We start from the raw sequence: 24,223 nt of genomic DNA, 5'->3' as shown, positions 1-24,223 counted from the left end.
AACAGGAAATGAGAGAGCAGATGCAGCTGCAAAGTGCACAGCGTCCCTATCTACTTCCTCTTTACAGGTGCTGAGAACAGACACAACTACACTTGGAACACCAACAGCTGATGGGATGATTGTGACACACACAGCTATATGTACAAATACTGACACCAAACCTCATTCAGTATCTCTTCAGCCTAGCAAACTAGGAGATCTGCATTTGCAAATGTGAACTTTGGATACTGCAACTGAAAGACAACTTGCTTTCTGTGAATTCATCATAAATTTCCACAACACTTGCCTCTAACTTTCTCTGTGACAATACAGTGATCATGAGATAATGATTTTATCTGCAGTGCAACAGTTTAATGACTGTTGGTTGAGTACACATGTGCTGATATCTAATTTCACACTATTTCCTGTAGTTATCTGACAAAAGAAAGAGAAACCTTTCTAAATTTGAACAACTATATTGTGAATTTGGCTGCATTAAAACACAGTATATTTTATCACAGATAGCTGGAGACTGAACTGATGATGATGGGAATGTCATTAGTTTTGCCAGCATTTGATCCAGACCAAAGTATTGAACTAATTTAAACTGCTAATGGCTCTCAATGAAAAGTCAACCGATCACCAAAGTCATTCCAGTCATTCATTCTGTGGGGAAAAGGAATGTTTGTACATAACTTCATGGAAATTTATCCAATACTTGTTGATAGTTGTTATTTCAGTCTGGACCAAAGCCAAAAGTTTTGATGAATTAAATTAAAACTAAAGGATTTACAGTATTTTTTGTAATGTGGGGAAGAGACCTTGTAAACCTTTCACCAGAGATATTGACACTAGGCTTTATGCAGAAGTTAAAAATATGTCCAGGTCTGCTCCCCTGAGCCAATTTTCTTCATGACAACAGTTTTAGCTCTGAATTTCAAGTCTTGGTTATGTGGGGGAAACTGTCCAGATCAGCAATGTAATCAGGTGGTCTTGTCCTCTTCTGAACATGGACATGAGAAATATGTATTTGAACTTCTACTCAAATCCTTGATAGTTGCTTTCTTAAAGGAATGTTTTCAGTAAAAGGGGTGTTTTGAAAAGGTATGTACGTATATTCTGGAAATATGTGGGACGCGAAGAAAGGAAACATGTAGCCTGGTGATTTAAAAGGGTTGATTTAATCAAATAGTTTAGATTTAGACACACACAAGCCAAACAAAACCCAACAAACCATTAAGCTTTTAACTCCCTTTTTGGTGCTGCTTTTTCACTGTTTTATTTCCAAGTAAAAAGTTCTTCATGTGAAACTTGACAAAGAATGAATCATCAATGCAAAATATCGACTTTCTTTTTAAAGGACATAATTCATTATACACACAATAATAATAAAAAACATAAACACAAGATTAAACCAACCAAACCAAAAATCAGAGCAGATATACTTACAGGCATGGAAAGTGACTGGACAATGATTATACATGCTTGATTCATTGTTTTGGACTTTACTTGGATGCAGCTAAAGCTCCACTGTTTGGTGTTCAACAAAGTGCTGTTATCATAATTCTTCCACTTAATCAGCCTTGAGAAGAATCACAACCCAGACTTCTAAATTTTTTTTTTTTTTCCAAACTATACTGACATTTTAGTGAGGATCCAAATTAAGTGAAGTCATGAAAAGCTGTCAGAGATACAGATAGCCATTAAAAATGACAGTCTAGGCTGTATGGCATAAACACAGAGCAAAACACTTTTTGTATAGAGTTTACACAGAGTTTTAAAATTTGCTCAACTATGTAAGGATCAAGGAACTATTGATCTCTTCCCCCTTAACTTTGTTCAACAGCCCAACTTTTACATTCTGTCACACAAAGGTGATGCAGTTAACTGTAATATTGGGTGCAAAATTTGAAAGAACAGTGTATGTAAAATAAATCATGATTGTGGCACTGTGGTGCATAACTAAGCGCGATCTGACACATATACAGGGACAGGCGTGAATACTTGGAAAATGGGATTATGGCAGATGTTGATTATTAGATTATTTAACCATAACCACAACCAGCAATGTAAAGTGTTATTTATGAACTTATGAACAATAGAGGACAGAAGGTCTCCCAATCTAGTTTGTAAATGAATCTTAATGAAACCTTAACAAAACCTGAAAAATCACTGGAGAATCAAGCTCAAATAGTTGACAAAATGTCTTCTACTGTACATACAAAGAAGGAATGATGTGCTTTTCTGTAGGGATCCATCTCTTCCCGTAGGTGAGCTAAATGGTAAATGGTAAATGGACTGTACTTGTATAGCGCCTTTCTAGTCTTTCGACCACTCAAAGCGCTTTTTACACTACGAGTCACATTCACCCATTCACACACATTCATATGCTGAATGGGTACAGGGGCCACCATGCAAGGTCCCAACCTGCCCATCAGGGGAATCTAATCATTCACACACATTCACACACTGATGGATCAGCCATCAGAAGCAACTTGGGATTCAGTATCTTGCAAGTACACTTGGATCAAACTGCCAATCTTTCAATTAGTGGATGACCCGCCCTACCTCCTGAGCCACAGCCCTGTGGACTATTCTGTCAACATTTACATATGTCATGATGGCATGGTCATGATGAAGAGGTAGCAGCTTTGTTTTGGGCTGGACAACAAACTTTCAAAACATGTTCTCACCTGCTTAAGAAAGGTGAAATTAGCAACATAGCTAACTGACATATGGATGTTGTTATGGTTTATATTTTGGCTTTACTTCTGCTATAGGCAAAATTATATCCCTACTCATGTCATCGCTTTCCACCTTAACATACTTCCTTCAGTTGTTTGTAAAACCATGGTTTGTTCAACACATGGCAGGCCTGAGAAACAAAGGAGTCCCCATCCCTAAAACTCAACTCAACTCTATACTTTTCTGTGTAATTTTTGTCGACATACTAGTTCTGCTAACCTGACTGAAAGAAATATGCTTCTTTAACCCTGGGAAGCGTTTCACCAGCAGCTGTCTGAAGTAGCTCTGGAATTTTCTCCCAACAAATGTATAGAAGATGGGACTGATGCAGAAGTAAATGTAGGCAATGTCACGAGTGACTTGAAGTGCATAACCCCTCCTCTGCTTTTCCTCACAGGACAGGTCTTCATCATCAATCAGTAGTAAAACATTGAATGGGGTCCAGCATATAAAAAACAACAAGACAATGACAAATATCAGCCTGACTGTCTTGAACTTGGTAACTATCTTGGATGATATGACAGTGATAACAATCCTAACATAGCAGTACACAATAACAATCAGAGGAAAGAGCAAGAAAAGGAAAAGTTGAAGGTAAAATCCAGATGCTCTTAGCTTGTCATCAATAGACGTTGTGTTACCAGGATGTTCCTGACAGAATGTTTTGTTGGTTATATGATGAGTAAAAGTTGTGTGGAGAATCATCTGTGGGATGCACGCCAGACCACTGACCAGCCACACCACAGCACAGGAGAGTAGCGCATAGCGTTGATTCCTCACTTGCGACACATGCAAGGAGTAAACGACAGCAAGGTGTCGGTCAAAGGTCAGGAGAGTTAGAAACAGGACAGAACTGTAGAAGCCCAGGTAGTAGACACTGCCTACAATCTTGCACATTACTTTGCCGAAGATCCAGTTAGAGAACTGCTTGTAGATTCCCCAGAAGGGAAGACTGCTCATGAAGATCAGGGAGGACACCACTAGGTTCAGCAGCAAGATGTTGGTCACAGTGGTCAGCCTCTCAAACCTAAGAAATAAACCGTTAAATGTAGAAAAAACAGAGACTATGGGTCACACAAGCATTTTTGACAGTAATATTTCAAAATAACTTGCAAACTGTGGTTTGGTTGGTGGCAGTGAAGTAAATCTGAACATCTTTAGCATTAATTTTAGTGAAGTGTGACAAGTAGATAAACTGCTTTGAAATCTGTTGATTGACAGGTCATACTGCAGAGTCCTGAAATAGAGGAAGTTCCTCCTTCAACGTTACACAATTCTCTCAGTTCAGTTTTTTGTTTTTGTGGTAAGTGAGCTAGCTTCTTGTACTGCCTGTAATTGCCTAAAATTTTACCTTGATGCCACTGCATAACCTAGAAACTTGTTGACATGTAATCAGGCATTTATTTATATTGTCAAGGCTATTTTTAACTTTGTTTCCAGGACTGTTTTTCATAGAGATTAAGAGATTACAAGAGATTAGTTTTGAACCATGACGGGTGTTTGAACATTTCAGTGTATTACTGCCTATTATTGATAATGGATTGATGACTTGTGCTCATTGTGCAGCTTTGCAGGATTGAGTGCAACACTTCTGCTCTGGTCTACATTTCAAAATAGGACATGCACAACCAGCTCAGTAATGTGGATGTTTAATGTGAAAAGTAATGTGACTTAACAAATTTGGCATCAAAGTTGAAAATGCATGAAATGAATCTGCCTGAGAGTGCCACCCAGATATACAGTAGTCTGTGTGTGGGAATCTAGTGCCAACAAGTTAGTATTTCAATTTGACCAGTACTTCATTTTTTGACCTCAAAACTCATGACACTCCCATCATCCTCCGCTGTTCTTTGTGTTCAATGCTAAATAGCACATGTTAGCAATGTAAATTAAGGTGGTGACCATGGTGAACATTATGCTTGCTTAACATCAGCAACGTCATGTGCTAGCATGGCTCTTGGTTAGCACTTAACCTCAACCAAAGTGGACAAAGGTTATGTTTCTACCAAAAGTATGACATGAATCACATTGAGACAATGTTGCTAAGCACTACCATAATAAGATTAACATAACAAATTTCAGACACTTTTATGTAGAGAACCTCTCAAATATCTTATTATCTATTAATTATCATCACATTGTTGTTATTGAGCTATTTGCTTACTATTATCAAAACTTTTTTTTCTTTCTAAGCTTTTGTGCATCATAAGCGATTTTCTATCATTTACAGATGTTAATGCATTAAGGACCATTAGTGATATTGATTTCATTTCATTCCGATTCTGCCTGTGGTTGAAAAAGCTGCACTGAAAATGTTGATTTTTGTTAATTGGCTTTTGAATCCAGAAGAATGTTAAACTGAAACATCACTGATTTCAACTAAGCTTTGTGACAAAAGAAAATGAGGCTGGTTTAGAGATTTCATTTGTAATCTCTGAGCTATGAATGGTCCCATAGATATAGAAATAGAAATGGGTTCTTTACTTTTCTTGAGCTCTCACCCTTGTCAGCATGCAGTTGACATAACATCTCTTCAACCCTCTGTAATATGCTGTATTATAAACACTTCTACAGTACAAGGCCCAAGGAGACTTTACAGAGTTCATCTCATTTTTGTTTCCATGAACATCAGAAATATTTTCACAATTGCTTGCTCACAAAGGTAGAGAGAGAGCAGTGGTGTAGACAGAGACAGAGTAGAGGAATTCTTAGGGGTCTTGGAAAGAAGAACTTTACCTACTGAATAGCTACAATATTCCTCTCTCAGTGGGTACAAGAATAAGAAGCTCCTTACACTCCTTCATTGTCTGATACTCTCCCAGTCTGTCTTTTTTTTCTGTCAACCTGATGACATCTCCAGTCAAATCCACCAGTCCCCCTCACTGGTCTAAAACCAGTGCCCCAACCTGTTATGTACTCTGTCTATTCTGCCTCCCACATATCTTACAACATTGATAAAATCATTTATCAACATGTATGTCATTTTACTCCCAGTTGCCAATTTATTATGTATTGTAGTATGATTTAATACAACAGCCCTACATCGTACCTTCATGAAGGTTATCATTTTTAAGAGGTATTGATTGAACTTCATGGTCATTTTGGAGGTTGTAGTTTGTGTTGCTGCTAAATTTTATAGCATTGTACTTTGGGGTGTTCAGATATTCTGTCTGCCTAATTTACATCAGTGACTGTAGGAAATGGCTAAAATGGTGATTCACTTGCATTAAAAATACTAAGTTGTAAAAACATACATCTAAAATGCATGTAAACATTATGTATGAAACTTTAACTTAATTGATGAGAGTAATACTTTTTTCTACATTCTGGATTTCATAAAGTTATAATCTTTATGATTTTAATGAAACCCCATTTTTAATGCTGCTTTTGACATTTTTGAGCAATAGCCATTCAATGCATTTACATTTAGTAACCTGTCTATAAAGTAGTTTTAATTGTCAGTGGCAGGGTCCACATTTCTGCACTTGAGTCAAACTGCCAACACATACACAAGTGACTATAATCCAGCACTACTGTTTATAATTTTATCTCATTAGTATCAGCCTCACTGTTCACTCTCCTAACAATGTATCAGAGCTGTAGCAGTTCATCTTCTGTTGTATTTTTAACAAAGTAGTTGCTTCACTAGTGTTTGCTGCCCGCAGAATTCTGGGATATGTAGTATTAAATCACAATTGATGCTAAATTGTGAGGATTACAACTTTAATTTACTCTTTGTAGACTATTTCAATTATCCTGTAATTCACAGGTAATTATAGTAAGGGTTGTGTGTATTTTACAAGTTTACAAATTGTACATTTGCTACCTCTAATTGCTTTAAACTACTAAACCAATATTTTTTTTGAATTTGAGAGTTTTGTTTGTCTACTCACCGATGGATGATGACCAGGACCAGCCCATTGCCAAAGAGACTGAAGAAAAACATGAAGTAGTAAATGGTGGACAATTGAGCTCCCAGTAAGTTTTCACTGTCCCTATTACATGGTCCATGCGTCCCATTGTCATTGTCTTCATAGTAATAATAGTAGTAATCAGGAGTTGTTGATTCCATCTTTTCCTCAAATGTTAGCAGGGACATCTGTCAGAAACACAAATACAACCGTCATACACAGCATTCACAATATGATGCAACGATGCAGTCAGTTTGAAATTAAAATTGTAGTATTACCAAACTATAAGAGCTATTAAATTGCCTCTGTAAAGCATGCAAATAAGGAGAGCTAGAAAACAATCCCTTTAACTGAACCTCCAAGGAGCTCAAATCAGATGTTTGTGGGAGTGAGGATCAGGCTGAGCTGAGACGACTTACCACCTGGCCAGCAGAGGAGCTTCTCCTTGTTGTCTGACTCTGAGGACCAGAACTGTCTGACTCACAGCTCAACTCAATAATAAGTCAGCCAGCTAGGGGAAGGAAGTACCAGTGTGTGTGTGTGTGTGTCTCTGTCTGTGTCTGTGTCTGTGTGTGTGTGTGTTTGTTATCTTACCGATGGAGAGGTTTTTGTAAGTATTAATGAATGTTCATCTAATAGCTATAAAATGATTTGTGGTGTTCCACAAGATTCAATTTTAGGTCCTTCTTTTTTTAAAGTTTATATGTTGCCACTTGGAAACATCATCAGGAGGCAAGGCATCAATTTCCATAGCTATGCTGGTGACACACAGCTTGCCCTTTTCAACTGTATTCTAAATATCAAATTATGGATGGCAGAGAATTTTTTACAGCTCAACCAGGACAAAACTGAAGTCTCGGTCACTGGCACTGAAGCTCAGAGAGAGAAACTCAATGTGAAACTGCAAGGACCGGCATTAAAGCCCTGTCAACAGGTGAAAAACTTAGGAGTCATCTTTGACTCAGATCTCAGTTTTGAACCCCACATTAGAAATATCACTAAGAATGCATTTTATCATTTAAAAAAACATTGCCAGAGTGCAACCGTTCCTCTCTCAAGCTAATACTGAGACACCACTGCACGCTTTTATGCAGGGTTAACTATTGTAATGCTCTGTTTTCTGGTCTCCCTAAAAAAAATATATCACAACTACAATTGCTTCAGAACTCAGCTGCAAGCACACATTACACCAATTTTAAAGTCTCTGCACTGGCTGCCTGTCTGTTTCAGAATTGATTTCAAGATCCTTTTATTGGTTTATAAAGCTCTTAATAGTCTTAGTCTGACCTATTTATCAGATTTGCTTTTATCTTATGAACCTTCTAGAACCCTCAGGTCTTCTGGTAGCAGCCTTTTAATTATCCCTAAAGTCAGAACAAAGACCCACAGTGAGGCATCCTTTTATTACTATGGTCCACGTCTCTGGAATAGCCTTCCTGATGACCTGAGGGCTGCAGAGAATGTTGATATTTTAAAAGCAAACTTAAGACCTATCTTTTTGGCTTGGCTTTTAATTGAATTTTATTTATTTATTTATTTATTTCTAAATATCTACAGGCCACCTAAATACTGTGCAACCTTTTTTTATGACTTTGCTGAACTGCTGTCTATTGTCTGTATTGACTTTGACTGTGTAGTTATTGATGGTGATTTTAACATCCATGTTGATAACCCCCAGGACAGAGGGACTAAAGAACTGTATTATGTTCTTGATAACTATGGACTGACTCAGCATGTAATGGAGCCCACACACAACAAGGGGCACACCCTGGACTTAATCTAAGGGTCTGAACATCTCTAAGGTTGTGGTGACTGATGTTGCTCCCTCTGATCATTCCTGTGTTTTCTTTGAGAGTGCTATCTCCATGCACACAAATGTCCAAACAGAGGTAATCACAAAATGGTATATCACTGAAAACACCAGTGAAATATTTATTCAGGCCTTCTCTGTCATACCCGCCCTCTCTTGGGTTTCGATCAATGAGCTTGTAAATAATTTCAGTTCTAAAATTACAAATGTTATTGATGCCATTGCACCTACTAAGGTGAAGGCTGTCTCTGGTAAGAAGAGATCTCCATGGAGAAATGCCACACTGGTCAGAATGGAAAAAAGAGAGTGTCGAAAAGCTGAACGCAGGTGGCGAAAAACAAATCTCCAGGTTCATTATGACATCTATAAAGAGAGAATACACATTTATAATTTGGAACTAAGAAATGCAAGGTGGTCCTTCTTCTCTGACATCATTGCCAAAAATAATAATAATGCACGTGCCTTATTTGCTACTGTCAACAGGCTAACAAATCCTCCTGTGTCAGTAGCCTCTGAACTTCTATCCACCAAGGCCTGCAATGAATTTGCCTCATTCTTCACTGACAAAATTCAGAAAATAAGACAAACAGTCAGTGCCTCCATATCAGGTGCAGGATATGCGTTGTCCCTGTGTCCACTTAAAATCAATTTGAGTAGTATGACACAATTCCATCCGATCAACCATAAAAACCTGGAGGACATTATACAACATCTGAAATCCTGCTCTTGGGCCTTGATATTCTGCCTACAGGCTTTTCAAAACTGTTTCAAATTGCATGGCCTCAGATATTCTACAGATTGTCAACACATCTCTTCTCTCAGGTGTCTTCCCACAGGCCCTGAAAACTGTCGTCATCAAGCCACTCTTAAAAAAGAACACTCACACTCCACTTATGAGCAACTATAAGTTTATATACAGTACTGTGCAAAAATTTTAGGCACCCTAGATGTTTAGATTCTTATCCATTATGCATACCATCAGGGAGGTGTCTGATCGGCCCCAATTTTATTCATGACATGACAATGACCCAAAGCATACAGCTAGAGTCATAAAGAACTATTTTCAGCAACAAGAAGAATGATGAGTCCTGCAACAGATGGTATGGTATGGCCCCCACAGAGCCCTGATCTCAACATCATGGAGTCAATCTGGGATTACATGAAGAAGCACCTGAGATGGCCTGAATAATACATCCACAGAAGAACATTCTTTCTCCAGGATGGTTACAACAACCTACCTGCAAGTTACCATGAAAAACTGTTAAAGTGTACTGAGGAGAACTGTTACTGTTTTAAAGGCAAAACTGCTCACAGAAAATATTGATTTAATTTAGGTTTCTGCTGTTTACTCAACTTTGTAAGAAGTTAATAGATAAATCAAAACAATTTATAGCAATATTTTTGTAAGCATTCTTACTTTAATTTTAGTGCCTAAAACCTTTGCATAGCACTTTTTATATATATATCCAGGTTGTTAAAGGTTCTTTTTACAGAAACAACAGTTTAAAGAGGCAACACTAAATGTTCTGTTTAATATTCCTTGTGATGTCTTTTTGTCTCTCAGTATTGAATTCACTCTGATTATAGTAGTATATAATAAATATATACTTTTTGGTGTCTTCAGCATTAAATCTATGATTTATTCTTCCTATGCTATCATAGTTATAAGTATATGTTTGATTTATATACTAGTATGTTCTACTACTTTGGGTGTGGTTTATTACAGTCTGTGCTTCTGTCTCAACGTTTTCCTAATAAAGATGAAGAAAATTGTTTCTCACTGATAATGTCACTTGTGATGAAGTAGTAAAACTTGCACAATGTCATCAGAATATTTATCATTCATTCAAAATGCCCAGATCTGTACAGGTTACACCCTGGTGGTGGTGTGTCTTCCTCAAGCTCAGGTCCTCTACCAGAGGCCTGGGAGTTTGAGGGTTCTGCGCAGTGTCTTAGCTGTTCCTAGGACTGCACTCTTCTGGACAGAGACCTCAGATGTTGTACCTGGAATTTGCTGGAGCCACTCTCCTAGTTTGTGGGTCACAGCCCCCAGCACTCCAATTACCACTGGCACCACAGTTGCCTTTACTCTCCACATCTTTTATTTTTTAAGCTTCTCGTGTTCCTTCTTCCTGATGTTGCTGTTGCTTGGGATTGCTACGTCTATCACTACGGTCATTCTCAACCGCCTTAGGAGGTGTCTTCCATTCCGACCTCGGGAATTCCAGCCCATACTCAGTGCAGATGTTCCTGTACACTAATGAACATAGGGGAAACACTGCATCTACCGTATTTGACACAGCTGAAGCTCTGGCATTCCTTCAAACATAAAAATGACAGTTTTATCACACACAGTACAATGTTTTTAGAGAACAAATAATTGTAACTCAGGCACTATAATAAATTCAGCCAAATGACAATAAAAATAACAATCAAATTAAGTTTTCTAAACTAGAAAACAATATTAACCACTGTCCATGGTGTGACGTTGTTGAACCAGGGCATTAATGTGTTTACCACGACAAAGGATCCTAATTGACTTTCCACTGACATTGTTTCCATGGTACCAGCATGTAATTTTAACACATCAACAAATACTGACACACATTAACAAATACTGACACTGAACTTCATTCAGTATCTCTTCAGCCTAGCACATTGGGAGATCTGCATTTGCAAATGTGAACTCTGGATATTGCAACTCTGAAAGACAACTCGCTTTCTGTGAATTCATCATGAATTTCCACATCACTCTCCTCTAACGTTCTCTGTGATGATGTAGTGATCATAAGATAATGATTTTATCTGCAGTGCAACAGATTAATGACTATTGGGTGAGTGGTTATGTGCTAATATCAAATTTCACACTACTTCCTGTATTTATCTGACAAAAGAAAGAGAAACCTTTCTAAATTTGAACATCTATATTGTGAATTTGGCTGTGTTAAAACACAGTATATATGATCACAGATAGCTGGAGACTGATCTAAGGATGATGGGAATGTCAGCAGTGTTGCCAGTATTTGGTTTAAACAGCTGATGGCACTAAATGAAAAGTCAATGGATCAGCAAAGTCAGTAGGATTCATTATGTAGGGAAAAGGAATATTTGTACATAAATGTAATGCATCTTAAGAGGTTGTGGACATTTCACATATTTCTAGGAGATCGGCTTCTGATAGAAACTTGTTCTCAACACACCTGGCCGCTGAAAGGAATCCTAATCCTCACCTTGGAGTCATTCAGGTTTAATCTTCTCAGCTTTTAAGCAGGACTGTAACCTCTGTGGGGACAAATCATTGTAATGCTGCTGTTTTTAACAAAAAGTTTAAAAATGACAGACCCTCCACACATGTCTAATAAACATTCACATCTACATTTGTCTCAGATCGTTTTGGAGCTTCACTGTTGAGGTGAGGGAACATAAAACCAGTTCAGCTGAAAATAACAATTTACTGATCACAAAAATTACCCTGAACATGACTTCTTCCGGAACCTCAGATTAACTGAGTGTTGATGATGTCTGATGATTGCCACACACAAGTCCAATATGTGTGGTACTAAGCTACAAAAAGATAGCTCACTGCAGTCGGTCAGTCTCTTCTGCAGTCGCTTCACTTCCAGCGGAGTTATCGAGGGGAAATATGGACAGCGCCTCTCTGCCATTGCAACTACATTGTGGTTGGAGGGGGTATTATCTTAAAATCCTGTCAGCAGGATTCTGCTGCCACCTAGCATCTACAGTCATCTAGTGCAGCCCGAGTACAGCCCCCTCTTTTACTCAGCACCGTGGTAACACGGCGGTAAAGCACACAAATGAGATGAGAAACATCTGTAGATGTCAGAGTACCTCTAGAGATTTTTTCCCTCTTCAAGCCTTTGAGGTTTTAGTCTCATGGCACTAATAGAGTAGTAACACACAGTAGTCTTTTACCGTTCTCATGTCAATTGGGAGGAGGGAGGTTTGGCCTGTGACCTCTGTCAGGAGTCTTTTCTTTTGAGGAACCTTTGAACTTGACCAATTGTTGGGTTGGACGGAGCTCACAGGACGCAGGGTAGATAATTGAAGATTTAATGTTAGCATGGAATGTTATAAGGGGGGAGGGAAATGGATACTTATACCTGTATGTTATTGTCTTAAGATAATGTTATGCTGCCTTTATACCCAAAAGCACATTGTAAGATTTCCTGTCTCTTTTTCCCAACAGGTGCCATCAAGGCGAGCTGTGGAACTTGGTCACTGTAATTTTTGCTTCTCATTAGACGTAGACAGAGAGGGAAAGTACAGGGAGGAAAAGCAGATAAGGATTTGGCCTTCAAACGAAAGTAACTCCCTAAAGATACGATGAATTAATTAGAAATACCTGTTAGGGTGACAAATATTGGATGATTGTGATGCACACAGATGCATGTACAAATACTGACACTGAACTTCATTCAGTATCTCTTCAGCCTAGCACATTGGGAGATCTGCATTTGCAAATGTTAACTCTGGATATTGCAACTCTGAAAGACAAATCGTTTTCTGTGAATTCATCATGAACACTCGCCTCTAACGTTCTCTGTGATGATGTATTGATCATAAGATAATGATTTTATCTGCAGTGCAACAGCTTTATGACTGTTGGGTGAGTAGTTATGTGCTGATATCAAATTTCACACTACTTCCTGTATTTATCTGACAAAAGAAAGAGAAACCTTTCTAAATTTGAACAACTATATTGTGAATTTGGATGTGTTAAAATATAGTATATTTGATCACAGATAGCTGGAGACTGAACTGAGGATGATGGGAATGACAGCAGTTTTGCCAGTATTTGGTGCTAAATGAAAAGTCAATGATCAGCAAAGTCAGTAGGATTCATTATGTGGGGAAAAGGAATATTTGTACATAACTCCATGGCAACTTATCCAATACTTGCTAATAGTTATTTCAGTCTGGACTAAAGTCAAAAACTTTGACGAGTAAAATTAAAACTGGTAGTGAGAAAGCATGAGCAGTATTTTTTTGTAATGCGGGGGAAGTGACCCTGTAATCCTTTTGTAATCGTTCTCTTCATGACAACATTTTTAGCTCTGAACTTCAATTCTTGGTTATGTGGGGGACACTGCCCAGATCAGCAATGTAATCAGTCTTGTCCTCTTCTGAACATGGACATGAGAAACATGTATTTGAACTTCTACTCAAATCCCTGACAGTTGCTTTCTGAAAAGAATGTTTTCAGTAAAAGGCATATTTGAAAAGGTATGTACATATATTCTGGAAATATGTGTGATGTGAAGAAAAGAAACATGTAGCCCGATGATTTAAAAGGGTTGATTTAATCAAATAGTTTAGATTTAGGCAAACACACAAGCCAAACAAAACCCAGCAAACCATTAAGCTTTTAATTCCTTTTTTTCACTGTTTTATTTCCAAGTAAAATGTGCTTTATATAAAACTTGACCAACTTGACAAAGAATGAATCATTACTGTAAAACATCATTAACTGTCTTTGTAAAAGGACATGATTCGTTATAAACACAACTAAAAAAACACATAAACAACACAAGATTAAACTAACCAAACCAAAAATCAGAGCAGATATTTTTACAAGCATTGAAAATGACTGGGCAATGATTATGGATGCTTGATTCATTGTTTTATTTGGATGCAGCTAAAGCTCCACTGTCTGGTGTATTATCATAACGTAAATTCTTACACTTAATCAGCCTTGAGGAGGACTAAAACTTTTTTTTATTTTTTTACATACTATACTGACATTTTAGTGAGGATCCAAATTAAGTATAGTCATGAAAAGCTGTCAGAGATACAGATAGTCATTAAAAATGAGAGTTTAGGCTGTATGGCAAAAATACAGAGCAAGACACTTTTTGTATAACATCCAAAAGTCCTTTACGAAGAGTTTTAAAATTTGCTCAACTATGTAAGGATAAAGGAACTATGGGTCCCTTGCCCTTCACTTTGTTAAGGCACAGGTACAGGCACAGGTGTTAATATTTAGAAAATAGGATTATGGCAGATGCTGATTATTAGATTATTTAACCATAACCACAACCAGGACCCTGTACCCCTTGGCACATTAACTTTAAATGTAAAGTGTCATTTATCAACTTCTGACCACTAGAGGACAGAAGGTCTCCCAAACTAGTTTCTAAATGAACCTTAATGAAACCTAAATGAAACCTTAATAAAACCTTAAAAATCACTGGAGAATCAAGCTCAAATAGTTGACAAAAAGTCTTTACTATATATACAAGGAAGGAACGGCATGCTTTTCTGTAGGGATCCATCTCTTCCAACAGCTGAGCTAAACATAACTATTCTGTCCACATTTACGTATGTCATGATGGCATGGCAGTAGTGGACCATGGGGTCTTGCACTGGGCCTTCAGTGGTTACACACAAACAAGCCTCTTTTATACAGAGAGCCTGCATTATAGCCATAAAGAGGATCCGCCTTTGCTTTTTTACAGTGAACCACACAAAGCCGGCGTAAAGCTGCCACCGTGTGTGCTTTTACATAGCATGCCGGCGTTCCAGATTCAGAGGTGTGACGGAGATAAGACTGATCAGAACAGTAAACTCTGCCATAAGTGAGTAGAAAGATGTGACTAGGACGAGTGGAGGACATTTCTCTTCGTTTGATAATGTTAAAAGTTAAGTTAGACTTTTCTGTCCCTTTTACACAGAAAGTCAATCCGGCTCTGCGACTACCTCCATAACCGGCTTATTGGTGGAGCAACTCTGCCCCCCCATTCCGTGTCTATACCTTTTATACAGAACAGTGAGGTGGATTACAGGCGCAGTATTCCCGCTTTGAACGGGCTGTGTAAAAGGGGCTAAAGTGCATTCATCACCAACAACTAAAATCGAAAAAATATGCAAATTATGTCATTAAAAATAAGTCCAATACAAAATCACCTTCCGACACCTGTTAACTCAACTCATCTACTCAAAGCACCGGCTCAACAAGCTGAAACTGTGCTAACCTTGTTATTTCTCCCACACATGCATTAGCAAAACTGCCTACCTGGTCTTCCAATGGTAGACATTCACTCATGTTGCTCAACAATCAGCCAACAATAGAGGAAAATTTTTCTGAAAGATAGAAATTAGGCCATATATCTCACAGCAGCGAAGTCGAGCATTGCCAACAACAAACTTAATCAACTCTATAGATAATTAATACAGCAGGACTCACCAGTCACTTGAAAACAAAATCCATCCTTCGTTCCTTTCTACAATGCCTGCCTGTGTGAGCCCTGCGAGCCCCATGGCACAAAGACACCTGCACTTATTTGTTGATATGATGACAGTCACCGCAAATCAAATTTTGATTGGTTAATTTTGTTGTCACTCTATATTTGTCCAAGTATGCTTTCTATGAGCAGAGCCTGCAACCAAGGACACAGCAGGCCCTGGGAGATAGCTGTATGGAGAAGCACAGGCAGAGGCAGACACATCCAGCTCCAGCTCCACATACTGGGTTTATGGTAATGATAGTAACTGAAATCGAAACAAAACAATTTTTAAAAATCACATACATAATTTTAATAACTAATTAAATTATTTTAACAATAACATTGTAATTACTAATTTGTAATATTTAATGAACTAAAAATTACACCTCTCAAAAATGTTAGGACCTGCAGAGAAGGCCTCCCCTGTGGTATGGTCATGATGAGGAGATAGCAGCTTTGTTTTGGGCTGGACAACAAACTTTCAAAACATATTCTCACCTGCTTAAGAAAGGTGAAATTAGCAACATAGCTAACTGACATGTGGATGTTGTTATGGTTTATATTTTGGCTTTACTTCTGCTATAGACAAAATTATATCCCTACTTATGTCATTGCTTTCCACATTAACATACTTCCTTCAGTTGCTTGTAAAACCATGGTTTGTTGAACACATGGCAGGCCTGAGATACAAAGGGGTTCCCATCCCTAAAAGTCAACTCATATTAGTTCCGCTGACCTGACTGACAGAAATATGCTTTTTTAACCCTGGGAAGCGTTTCACCAGCAGCTGTCTGAAGTAGTTCTGGAACTTTTTCCCAACAAATGTATAGAAGATGGGACTGATGCAGAAGTAAATGTGGGCAATGTCACGCGTGACCTGAAGTGCATAACCCCTCCTCTGCTTTTCCTCACAGGTCATCATCATGAATCAGTTGTACAATGTTGAATGGGGTCCAGCATATAACAACAGGACAATGACAAATATCAGCCTGACTGTCTTGAACTTGGTAACTATCTTGGATGATATGACAGTGATAGCAATCCTAACATAGCAGTACACAATAACAATCAGAGGAAAGAGCAAGAAAAGGAAAAGTTGAAGGTAAAATCTAGAATCTCTCAGCTTCTCTACATCAATAAATGTCAAGATACCAGGATGTTCCTGACAGAATGTTTAGTTGTTGATGGAATATAAAAAAGTTGTGTGGAGAATCATCTGTGGGATGCACGCCAGACCACTGACCAGCCACACCACAACACTAGAGAGCAGCGCATAGTGTTGATTCCTCAACTGTGATGCACAAATTTTTTGTTAGCATTGATGAATGTTCATCTAATAGCTATAAAATGAATTGCGGTGTTCAATTTTAGGTCATCCTCCTTTTAATCTTTATATGCTGCCACTTGGAAATATCATCAGGAGGAACAGCATCAATTTCCATAGCTATGCTCATGACACACAGCTTGACATTGCCGTGTCTCCTGATGCCTTCTTTAACTGTATTTTAGATATCTGAACTCAATGTGAAACTGCAAGCACTGGCATTAAAGCCTTGTCAACAAGTGAAAAACTTAAGAACCCCGAAATGGGGGATTGTATTGTTTTTATTGTGTAAAGCACTTTGCGTTACATTGTATTTGTATAACAAGTGCTATACAAATAAAGATTGATTGATTGATTGATTGATTAATTGAGTGTGTGTGCGTGTGTGTGTGTGTGTGTGTGTGTGTGTGTTTGTCTCTCTTCTCTGCTTTCTCTACCCACTAACACTCATCAACACTCACAAATAAGCCATAATCCACTCCACTCTTAGGATGCAAGGTTTTCTCTTTTTTTTTCACTTGGCACATTTCATGATTACACCACGCAATTAAGCAATATTACACGAGATGGTGTAATTTTTCCATAGACAGAGTCTACTACATCCACAAACTTCACATATATTTTTAAGCTAGTAGCGCCGTGTCACTGACACACCGGCACAGCTGATGGAGGATGCCAAAGTGGAACCTAAGATATACTCTCAACTGAAGGGAAAATGGCTAAGTTTTGCTGTGTATGGGGATGCTGGGTAACAATTAAGAGTGGAGAAGGGTTCAGCTTTTACAGTGTGTGTGTGGGTGTGTGCATGTGTAACTCGTCCCACTGTCTCAAAGTTCAATCCACTCGGTAAAGAGTCTGTTTTGTTTTCCCCACAACCCCTTATCAGTTCAGTTCAATCCAGTTTCACAAACATAAAAGGAAGACCACCCAGAACTCCACTCCGGGTTATCACCACAGATCCCCCCACAAAACAAAACAAACAAAAGACACTAACAATGACACTAACAGGAATGTCAAATAGGTTGGACCACAGTGTTTAACTACATATCTTCAAACGTTACAGTTACAGCTGAAAATGACAACAGAAAAAAAACAAGTTTGCCAAGTTCACATATTTCCGCAATGCAAGTCAACCACCTGTCGTCTACCCAGCAGTGACTGTTGTTAGTGCAACGTTACAGTCTGTAGTTCTAATGAATGACGGAGTAATATTTTTAGTGATGAGGCATTTTTCATTTAAGCACAGCTAGGTCGCTGTCATGCTGATTTGAGCATGTTCTAAGTGTCTAGTTGATCAATCAGATTGCTTGGTCGGAATTACATGTTGTATAATGTCCATTGGCATTTTGCATAATTAGGCCACTTATATCAAATGCAGGCAGATTCTAATGGAGTGCCAAGGGGACATGTTTACTTTAATTACTACTACCACTATCTCTTCCCCTCATCTTCCCTCCTTTCATCCCCCTCTCATCCACTGCTTCCTCAGGAGAGTGCGGTGGCTACGTCAAGGGAAAGAAGACTGAGGAAGACTATGTTTTCCTCAGAGGTCACACCCTCCTACAGTGGAGTTAAGAAAGCGTTTGACCTCATAGCCCATTGCTGTGCAGCACTGTACAACCACAATCACAAGGGAACCTTTATGGATAAATAAAAAACTTAGTCTTGATGTTTCAGACTCTCCCATTTGAAGAGAAAAATCTGTTCAAGCGCACAGGTGTGCACATGTACAAGTGTGTGCTGGTTAGATGAAGTTTATAGACTTATAAACAAAGTTCGGGAACCAAAGACCACGCCTTGTACGCAACCCATTTCCGCACCACAGGGTATTTAGACACACCATATCCGCTCCTCTCCCCTTTGTCTCAGCTTGCAAGCACCCTGTGACACACCAGCATAAATCCTCAACGCTTCGGACGAGGACTTGTTCGAAGTCCCGGAGTCCCCCAGCGTCCGATCTTTCCGGCAGCCTCGCCTGCGCTCCTCGGTTTCCCTCATCCCGGCCTCTCGGCCCTCATCCTCCGTCAACGACGGTATCGTAGAGCCCTCGATCCCCAGCGGCTCCAGGGGAAGGTCCCGTACTCGGCGTCCGAAGGAAGCTACTTATTCCCGACGCTCACCCCAGCCTCGCTCGAGATCCCGGAGCCCGCCCAAGAGGAGCTCCTCGCCACCGGTGTACCGACCGCTCCTCGGCCCCAAACATGTCCGAGTGGACCTTCGCTCGCTTAAAGCATTTTCTCAGCCAAAATAACATTCCCTTCCACCGCACCGACAACAAGGCAAGACTGTTTAAATTATACACAAACTCCCTGCAGGACAGCACTCTCTCCCGTCTATCTTCCCACGATCTTCCGGGTTCCTGACGTCGCGTGCGCGACGACATCCGTGACATCACGGCACGTCGCTCCGCCACACGCACACCTTCCTCCTCAGCAACCTCAGCTTCCCCAGTACAGTCTGCTTCTAACCCTATGCAGGCTCTCTCTGCTCCACAGCCATTTCCTCCTCCTACTTTCTCTTCAGCCGCACTTACATCCCACGCATATACATCCCATCACCCCAGCATCCCTTCCTCCTCTCTGGCTCCTATCTCTGCTGCCCCTTCCCTCCCGGCCATCTCAGCTGCTCCTCCACCCGCACCAACCACGGCAGCCGCTCAGACGGCACAAACAACAGCGGGCCCCAGCAGCTCCACGAGTTACACCCAACCTGTTCCTCTTCTTTCTTCTTTTCACCCTCCCTGTCTCCTCCCCTACCCCCCTCCTCCCCACCACCCGCACTCTAGCATTACCTGTACTACAGCACCTGCACCTCCTTATCCTACAGCCTTACACACGGCCAGCCTCGGCCTTTTCCTGGCTCCTACACCTCCATCCAGCAGCTACACCCTGGCCACCGCCCAGCCACCAGTGCGCCCCCTAGCATCCGCCCGGCCCTCCCCCGTGTCTCCCACCCTCAGGCAGCAGATCCTAACCGGTAATTACATTGATCTCGCTCAACTCATTCACCCTACATCAATTAATCCTCACATCTCCAGGGAACTGCTCACCTCATTCGGCCCCTTGGAACTTAAACAGCCACTTCCTGCTCGCTCCAAGGACCTCACAGTCGCCGAGTTCGCTTTTGCGTTCTCATTGTATAGAGACATAATTTGTTCAGCCTTCCCCAACCGCAGGTCCGAGCTCGATGATTACTTGTCATTAATTCTCGACCTGGCCTTGCGTTTTGGCGGCAACGGCTTCTATACCTATCATATCCTCTTCGCCTCCCAAGCCGCCGGTCGCCTCCAACAGTTCAACCAGGGCACGTACTGGGGAACACTGGACCACGAGCTATACTGCCGAGTTTTCGCAGCTCGCGCTTCTCTGCACTGCGAAACGTGCGGCGCCCCTTCCCATCCCGCCACAGCATGCACCCTCTCCGCCCCCCTGCCCCGTGCCTCGGTAACAGACAAGCGAAGCCCAGCCATGCCACACTACTTGCCATCGGCGGCTCCCCCACCATCCATCACCCCCAAACCTGCCTTAGATCACCCGTCCATCCTCGGCCCCCTCCCCAAAGGCACGGACAGGAGAGGGAGACCTGTCCTCTACCAGGGAGGACGGATGATCTGCAATAACTTCAACGACCTCGGCTGCAGCTCCTCCAGCTGCAAATTCCTCCACACTTGTTCATTCTGCGGGGGAGCCCACGCCAGAGCCGCATGCCCACACAACCCGACAAAGCAACAGCTGTGTAAGCATCTCAATACCCCCGTTAACATCAACGCCCTAGCCACCGCCCTACAAAACCATCCAGACACCCAGTTCGTCAACTTCCTCATTCAGGGCTTCACCTACAGTTTCCATCCGGGTCTGCAGGCCACGCCTGAGTCCACTCACATATGCAACAACTTGCAATCAGCCCTGTCTGAACCCACCACAGTTGACAGACTACTGCAAAAAGAAGTTGATGACGCCTTCATGATTGGCCCTTTCTCCAGCCCCCCTTTCCCGTCTTTCAGAGTCAGCCCAATCGGAGTGGCAACCAGGAAGTACTCTGGGAAAAAGACGCTCATCATCGACCTCTTGTCCCCCCACGGTTCCACTGTTCCAAGCATTAACAGCCTGATTCCCAGCCTGGACTTTTCCATGCAATATGCTACCATAGACCACGCCATTTCCCTCATCCGCCTCGCGGGCCAGGGAGCATGGTTGTCCAAGGCGGACATCACAAGTGCTTTCAAAGTCCTCCCCATCCACCCCGACTACTGGCACCTCTTCGGGGTCTCCTGGAAGGGCGCATACTATTTTGCCGTGCGTCTAACCTTCGGCTGCAAGAGCAGCCCAAAAATTTTCGACTCATTGTCCGAAGCCCTCTGCTGGATTCTTTCCAACAATTATAAACTCCCGTACGTCATCCACCTACTTGACGACTTCCTCACAGTCACGCCACTGTCTTCGCCCCCGTCATACGGTCTCACCACAATGATTTCCGCATTCACTGATCTCGGCGTTCCCCTGTCTCCAGAGAAAACAGAAGGCCCAAGCACATCCTTGGAATTCCTCAGCATCACCCTCAACTCCATTACACTCCAAGCATCTCTGCCTACTGAGAAACTCCACCGCATTTCTCTACTCATTCAAAACTTTCTCATGGCCAACACATGCACCAAACGTCAATTACTCTCTCTGCTGGGCCATTTCAACTACGCCACCCGCATCATCCCTCAGGGCCGATCTTTCTTGTCACACCTTCTCTCCATAGCCACCGCCGTCCCATCCATCCACGACCACGTCACGCTAGACAGCGCGTGCAAGATGGAACTAAAAATGTGGCACCAGTTCCTCTCTTCCTGGAACGGCATCTCCTTCTTTTACGACGTCCACATTACAGACACCAACGACATCCAGCTATACACCGACGCCGCCCCTTCAGTCGGCTTCGGTGGTTACTACGGCGGCAGATGGTTCTCTGCCGAATGGCCACCCGACTTCTCTTCCCTGGCCCCTTCCTCCACCATTTCGGAAATGTACCCGATTGTCATCGCTGCCATTCTTTGGGGGCATGAATGGTCCAAAAAGACCATCGCCATCCACTCTGACAACAGTGCCGTCGTCGACATCCTCAACATAGGCCGGTCACACAATCTGGACATCATGCAGTTCGTGCGCAAGCTCACATTGGTTTCAGCCCAGCACCAGTTCATCATCCGAGCACTCCACATTCCAGGCCACAAAAACGCAATCGCTGATTCACTCTCTCGTTTCATGTTTCAGAAATTCAGACAACTAGCTCCAGCCTCCAACCCTCTTCCAACTCCAGTCCCACCGTTTTCAGCCACAATCTACAACTGAACCCACAACTGGAACAACTGGTCACCACTTCACGGGACAACATCATCAACAGCATCGCCCCTCGAACACTATCTCCATACCTCACCGGCTGGAATTCCTTCAAAACCTTTCACGTCTCCCACGGACTCCCATTCCCTTCACCGGACATTCTTAACCTCTCCTGCTTCATTACATTCTCCCACACTCAACTCAAGATCAAGTCTTCCACCATACAGACCTACCTCAGTGGAATCAATTTCTTCGTTAAATCGATTCCCAGAGCACCATGCCCAGCCTCGTCCCACTCTCATACCTACATCCATCACGACCCGGATAACATTAAGAAATCCCATTCTCGCCTCTCTGGTTGAAGTCTCTTTGGGGGCCTCGTACAGATGCCAGATCATCGAGACAGCACCCCCACCCTGAGTCTCAACCCCCTGTTCCCACTTACCTCCCCGACGTCGACGCCTCTCCTCCTTTCATCTATCACTCTCCTATCCACTGCCTCCTTCCCCTCTTTCCCGCCTGCTCTTCTTTCTCCCCATCCCTCGACCCTCATCCCTTCGACCCCTACCCCCTCATCCCGCATCCCACGACCTCGACCCTCACCCCCGCATCCTCACACCCCCGACCCTCTCCCTTCCCCCATCCATCCTTCCCTCTCCAACCATCCCTCTAACTATCCTTCCTCCTTTTCACCCTGCTCTTCCATCACACTCCCAATAAACCATTAAATCCATATTCTAGAAGGAGTGGTCTTGGTTAGTGAAATGAAGTTTATAGACTTATAAACAAAGTTCGGGAACCAAAGACCACGCCTTGTACGCAACCCATTTCCGCACCACAGGGTATTTAGACACACCATATCCGCTCCTCTCCCCTTTGTCTCAGCTTGCAAGTCCCTCCCACCCGACCTCCCCGCTAACTTTCCTCTCTTCTCTGCTCAAACACAGGAACAGGGGGGCCTCGTACAGATGCCAGATCATCGAGACAGCACCCCCACCCTGAGTCTCAACCCCCTGTTCCCACTTACCTCCCCAACGTCGATGCCTCTCCTCCTTTCATCTATCACTCTCCTATCCACTCCCTCCTTCCCCTCTTTCCCGCCTGCTCTTCTTTCTCCCCATCCTTCGACCCTCATCCCTTCGACCCCTACCCCCTCATCCCGCATCCCACGACCTCAACCCTCACCCCCGCATCGTCACATCCCCGACCCTCTCCCTTCCCCCATCCATCCTTCCCTCTCCAACCATCCCTCTAACTATCCTTCCTCCTTTTCACCCTGCTCTTCCATCACACTCCCAATAAACCATTAAATCCATATTCTAGAAGGAGTGGTCTTGGTTAGTGAAATGATGGTTAGGTGCTGTGCTGGTTTCATTTACTGGAAGCTTTTAGAGTTAGATGTTCCCTGTCAATAACAAATGACTCCAAAAATATCCAAAGAGCAATCTAGTACCACAGACTGTGGTTGACTCAGTGCTTTTACACAGGAAACAGCACCAGTAAGTAGAATGGGAAGGAGACTGAAAGCCTATTAGCCAGTTGATTGTTAGAACCACAGTAACATCAGGATACATTTAGACAGCAAAGTCTAGATTGGTGTTGGGCTGCTTTCACTTGAACCCTTTCATACTCTTTTTTTACTCTGAGTGTGAGTATTTGTGTGTCTCTGTGGGCTGTTAAAATTGCAAACTTCTCTGCAGTTTTTCTAATAACCCTATATTCCGCCAAGCTCGATTATGGGAGCTAAAACTCCAGACAGCACTGTGAGATGAGATGAGGGGAGAATGAAAAGAGGGGCAAGAAAGTGTGAGGAAGGGTGAGGAAGAGAGACAGGGGAATGCAAGAAACAAAGAAGAAATCATCCCTTCACAATGACTGGCATTCCT

The 24,223-nt window shown here is 41.8% G+C and overlaps 2 protein-coding genes and 1 pseudogene across 3 annotated transcripts in view; 1 reads left to right on the top strand and 2 right to left on the bottom strand.

Moving 5' to 3' along the window:
- The window catches only part of LOC137172899 (C-C chemokine receptor type 1-like), a 40,561-nt gene extending 32,695 nt beyond the window's left edge, over positions 1-7,866 (bottom strand). Inside the window, exons 1-3 of one of the 2 annotated variants that reach the window (XM_067577493.1) lie at positions 7,055-7,866; positions 6,618-6,823; positions 1,142-3,751 (exon numbers count right to left, since the gene is read on the bottom strand). In XM_067577493.1, coding sequence (XP_067433594.1) covers positions 2,887-3,751; positions 6,618-6,823 — 1,071 coding nt within the window. In that variant the 5' untranslated portion in view covers positions 7,055-7,866 and the 3' untranslated portion in view covers positions 1,142-2,886. Of the gene's footprint in view, positions 1-1,141; positions 3,752-6,617; positions 6,824-7,054 lie in introns of those variants that run through there. The other variant, XM_067577494.1, reaches the window with a different exon arrangement.
- A 7,260-nt stretch (positions 7,867-15,126) lies between these two features.
- LOC137173818 (C-C chemokine receptor type 3-like) lies at positions 15,127-16,998 on the bottom strand (annotated as a pseudogene).
- Positions 16,999-18,681: 1,683 nt separating this feature from the next.
- Positions 18,682-23,070, top strand: LOC137173817 (uncharacterized). The gene is made up of 3 exons (XM_067578904.1): positions 18,682-18,756; positions 18,983-19,216; positions 19,509-23,070. Exons 1-3 carry the CDS (start codon positions 18,682-18,684, stop codon positions 22,347-22,349), a joined length of 3,150 nt encoding a protein of 1,049 aa, XP_067435005.1. The 3' UTR covers positions 22,350-23,070.
- The last annotated feature ends 1,153 nt before the right edge of the window (positions 23,071-24,223 follow it).

Source organism: Thunnus thynnus, chromosome 21 (genome assembly GCF_963924715.1).
Source record: "Thunnus thynnus chromosome 21, fThuThy2.1, whole genome shotgun sequence".
Taxonomy (NCBI): domain Eukaryota; kingdom Metazoa; phylum Chordata; class Actinopteri; order Scombriformes; family Scombridae; genus Thunnus; species Thunnus thynnus.
This window is presented reverse-complemented; position numbering and strand designations above follow the sequence as displayed.